This window comes from Amblyomma maculatum, chromosome 4 (assembly GCF_055883805.1).
Source record: "Amblyomma maculatum isolate TAMU_Amacu chromosome 4, ASM5588380v1, whole genome shotgun sequence".
In the NCBI taxonomy this organism is placed as follows: domain Eukaryota; kingdom Metazoa; phylum Arthropoda; class Arachnida; order Ixodida; family Ixodidae; genus Amblyomma; species Amblyomma maculatum.
The window spans coordinates 125,876,120-125,880,550 of record NC_139347.1 but is presented as its reverse complement, the minus strand read 5'-3'; the positions used below and the strand labels follow the sequence as shown (position 1 = coordinate 125,880,550).

Genomic DNA, 4,431 nt, shown 5'->3' with positions numbered 1-4,431 from the left:
TTAAATAAATGTTTTGAAGTGACAGCTGGATCCTTCGAGCCACAAATAACTTACAACATCAAGTTTAGCGCTATCTGACCTTCAGCCATCTGCGGAGCGGAAGTGTGGCTATGACGTCATACAAGGGGACGCGATATGACAAACGCAGGTCCCGCGCTCACTCAAACCAGCCGCTGCTGTATCACGTGAGTAGGAAAGGGGGATAACTAGTACTGGGGTGCCGCTCATTTCTTCAGTCTCGTCATGAATGAGATACGCGGCGAGCAGTGTCCGTCGACTGTGTCGCCGGGGTCAAACGGCGATTCAGACGACACAGGTTGCCTAGAGAAACGTCGAGAAAGAAGCGCGCTACATTTGCACCCGAAACGAACGAAGAGCGAGAATCAGCGTCAGTGTCAGCTTAACAGTGGTGTCGCTCTAATAACTAGGTTTAACAATGCTAAACGTCTAAGCCTTTTATCAGAACTTCATCTCTATTCCTTTTAGGTTCCTCTTAGGGTAATGTGATCTACATTCGTGAGTTTCTTGATTAATGAAGTGTCTTCAGTTGTGTGCAACCCTCAGGTCTGTGTATGCTCTCCATATGCGCGCGCAGCGCATCTACCACGCTACAAACGCGACTTACACTTTTAAAGGAGGTCAATAGGTGTCCCCCTAAGTTTGCAGGGGTTACATGAATGAAAATAAGCTGAACGCGTAAATATTATTACTACCAATAAAGCACGGGTTATGTTTGTGCGTGAAATAAATAATTTATTTCACCAGAAACTGTCTCCAGCACGGTGTTGAAATTTCTTGGCTCGTGCACGTAATGTCACAGGTTCACCCATAGAAGCCGCCGCCGTAGCCTCCGTATCCTCCGTAGCCTCGGCCGTAACCTCCGTATCCTCCGTAGCCTCGGCCGTAGCCTCCGTAGCCGCCGTATCCGCGGCCGAATCCTCCTCCGTAGCCGCCTCCGAATCCACCGTAGCCGAACTGGGCGGCGGCAAGGCTGCACAAAGCTGCCAGCACCAACAGGGTGACCAGGAGGGACTTGGTGCTCATCATGGCTGCTTGTATAGGTTCTGCACGTTTTGAAGGGGAAATAAAGGTGTATAAGGAGATCGCCCTGCACTGTTAGCCACTTTTGCACTCTTAGCCAGGAGAGCAAGCTGCGAGTGAACCTGCGGTGACGTGCCTTCATGCCAATGGGACATGGAAGACCTAGTTGGAAAAATCTAAATTCTCAATTCGTTGTGAGCATGTTTGTATCATTTTATCATCAAGTCCATCTTGTCGCATAATTTACTGCGATATTGGTCAGTTATTAAGAATAAATGATGGCATCTTCAGAGTTCCAGTTTTACTCCAGTTTGCGCAGAGGCGCCAACATAAAAGCAAGATAATAAGAGAAAAGAAGAAAGCATATATTTGATATCTCGTAAGGTTTGGTTTGGTTCATGCGGTTTAACGTCCCAAAGCGACTCAGGCTATGAGAGACGCCGTAGTGGAGGGCTCCGGAAATTTCGACCATCTCGTAAGGTTAGTAGCGTGAAATTCTTTTGTAGTCCATTATTAAATAGAAATTTTGAGTTTATGGTAAAATATGTAGCATGAAAAAACGAGAAACGACTAATACCTCCGTCACACAAGCCGATTACATCATCATCATCAGCCTGACTATACCCACTGCAGGGCGAAGGCCTCTGCCATATTTCTCCACTTAACCCGGTTCTGTGCTAGCTGCATCCACTTGACCCATGCGAACTTCTTAATCTCATCCGCCCACCTACCTTTCTGCCGCCCTCTGCTACGCTTTCCTTCTCTTATAATCCAATTTGTTACCTTAAGCGACCATCGGTTATCCTTTCTTCGCACTACATGTCCTACCCATGCCTATTTCTTCTTGATTTCCGCTAGAATGTCAGTAACTTCAGTTATTTCTCTGACCCACTCTGTACGCTTTCTATCTCTTAATGTTACACCTACCATTTCTCGTTCCGCAGCCCTCCGAGTTGTCCTCAACTTAAGTAGAACTCTTTTGGTTAGCCTCCACGTTTCAGCCCCATAGGTGAGTACATGGTAAGATGCAACTGCTGCATACTTTCCTTTTGAGCGATACCGGTAAGCTGCTAGTCTAATCTGCGAGTGCTTGCAAATGCGCTTTATCCCAATCTTATTCTTCTTGTTATTTCCTTTTCATGGTCCGGATCTGTGGTTACTACCTGTCCTAAGTAGACATATAAGCCTACTACTTCTAGTGCTTCGCTACCTAACGTAAATTACTGTTCCTTCCCGAGGCTGTTGAACATTACCTTAGACTTCTGCATAATGATATTTAAGCCTACCTTTCTACTTCTCCTGCCTAGGTCATCAATCATTATTTGCAGTTCATCCGCCGAGTTACTTAGCAAGGCAATGTAATCAGCAAGTCGCAGATTACTGAGGTATTCTCCATCTACCCTTATCCCTAACTGCTCCCATTCCAAGTCTCTGAATACTTCCTCTAAGCAAGCTGTGAATAGCACTAGGGAAATCGTGTCTCCTTGCCTAACACCTTTCTTTATGGGAATTTTGTTACTTTCCTTATGGCTGCTGTACAGCTACTATATATATCTTCCAGCACTTTCACGTACGGCTTGTCTACCCCCTGATTTCGCAATGCCAGCATCACCGCCGAGGTTTCAACTGAACCAAATGCTTTTTCGTAATCAATGAATGCTATGTATAAGGGCTGGTTATAGTCTGAGCATTTTTCTATCACCTTATTGATGGTATGGATATGATCGATTGTAGAGTACCGTTTCCGAAAACCTGCTTGATCCTTTGCTTAACTGCAGTCTAAGGTGGTCCTGATTCTATTAGCGATTACCTTAGTAACTATCTTATACGTAACAGACAGTAAGCTGACTGGTCTGTAATTGTTAAGGTCTTTAAAGTCCCCTTTTTTATGGATGAGGATAATGTTTGCATTCTTCCATGGCTCCGGTACCGTCGATTACACCAGGCACTGCGCATACAGGGTGGACAGTTTATCTAGCACAATATCCCCCCCCCCCCCCACCCCCACCCACCCGTCCTTCAACAAATCTGTAGTTATCTGATCCTCTCCAGCTAGCTTCCCCCTTTTCACAGTTTCTAATGCTTTCTTGACCAGGTCGTTCGTCACTGATGGAATGTCTGACTATTCTCCCTACCGCCAGTCTCATTACGGTCCTGACTACTTTGGCTACTGTAGAGATCTGTATAGAACTCCTCGGCTACTTTGACTATCTTGTCCATATTCGTGATGACGTTTGAAATCACTGTGTAACATTGTAAAGCTGATCAAAACATGTCTGTACAATAATTCAAGCGAAAAACATTACTTTTGGCTGTGCTGTAGCACTTTAGCCATAAAAACCCAAGCCAAGTATCGAGTAAGCCATACATGTAAACAAACAATAGGGCTGAATACAGCGGAGCGCGGATACACAATGCGGAGACGCACTGAGACACGTAGAGCATGTAATTGACGTCCAAACTGTGAGAAGCTCAGTCACAACTTTAAATAGTTCCGAGATAAATACGGGGAGATGAGGCCACCGAGGAACGAAGAGCCCAAAATGATCGTGAATCGCCGCCATGACTGGACCACCGCTGTGACCAAGAGTAATGCCGTTCCGCGAGAGGCTGCAGTGCGAATAATTTTACATCTAATAAACAGGTTTTAAAATAAAACTCTATAAATATAATTTTTTAATTTCACTGTGCGCAGAATATGTTGTTGCATTACTTGTTGCTGCTGTGTATCAGGTGTCAAGAGTACACATTCGGTTCGCAATCGAATGCGAATGAGTTCCCCAAACTCATTTGAGGAAGAATGTCATTCGAACCTAATGACAATAAATTTTCTCGTCTAGAAGGGCAATAACGACATTAGATGCTAATGTCATTCGATACGAATGACATTAAATTTGCTCGTGTGACAGAGGTATAGCACGGTTCTTACTTAGCACGGTGACCTAGTGGGGCGAAAAAGTAGCAAGGCCCTCTCAACGGCCGAGGCTCACCTGTGACTCTTGGAGAGAGGAAGGCAAGGGAGATGTGTGCTCTTCAGCGCGCTGCAGCCTACCTTATATATCACCTTGCGCGCCCACGTGCCGCAGCGTCCTTCGTCGCTTGCCGATCATCCGGCGGACGCCGGGTGCCGGGAAACCCCTTCTCCTTCGAACTCGCGTGAACGACCTTCATGTTTGGTGCTATTGCCATCGCTGTCACTACGAAGAGAGGGGGGGGGGAGGGGGGGGAAGACATCCTGCAGAAAGCGTCGTTGGCATACCTTAGACGGGACAGTTTTAGCCTGACTTCCTTGCTTACCGGACCCCGGTGGCATACCCCGGATTTCTCTGCGTCAGACGTACCGCTCAGAAGGGTGTATATAATAATTTACACTGTTCATGAAAGAATACT

At 46.1% G+C, this 4,431-nt stretch overlaps 1 protein-coding gene across 1 annotated transcript; it reads right to left on the bottom strand.

Annotated features, from left to right (window-relative positions):
* Positions 1–727: 727 nt before the first annotated feature.
* On the bottom strand, positions 728–4,188 carry LOC146192330 (uncharacterized). Its single transcript, XM_084600044.1, has 2 exons — positions 4,032–4,188; positions 728–1,064 (listed from the first exon to the last, which is right to left on the bottom strand). Exon 2 carries the CDS (start codon positions 1,045–1,047, stop codon positions 823–825), a length of 225 nt encoding a protein of 74 aa, XP_084456170.1. The 5' UTR covers positions 1,048–1,064; positions 4,032–4,188; the 3' UTR covers positions 728–822.
* Positions 4,189–4,431: the final 243 nt, after the last annotated feature.

Bases quoted from the DNA above. Each gene is read 5' to 3' on its own strand.
- LOC146192330 (XM_084600044.1), bottom strand. From the start codon at position 1,047: ATGATGAGCACCAAGTCCCTCCTGGTCACCCTGTTGGTGCTGGCAGCT.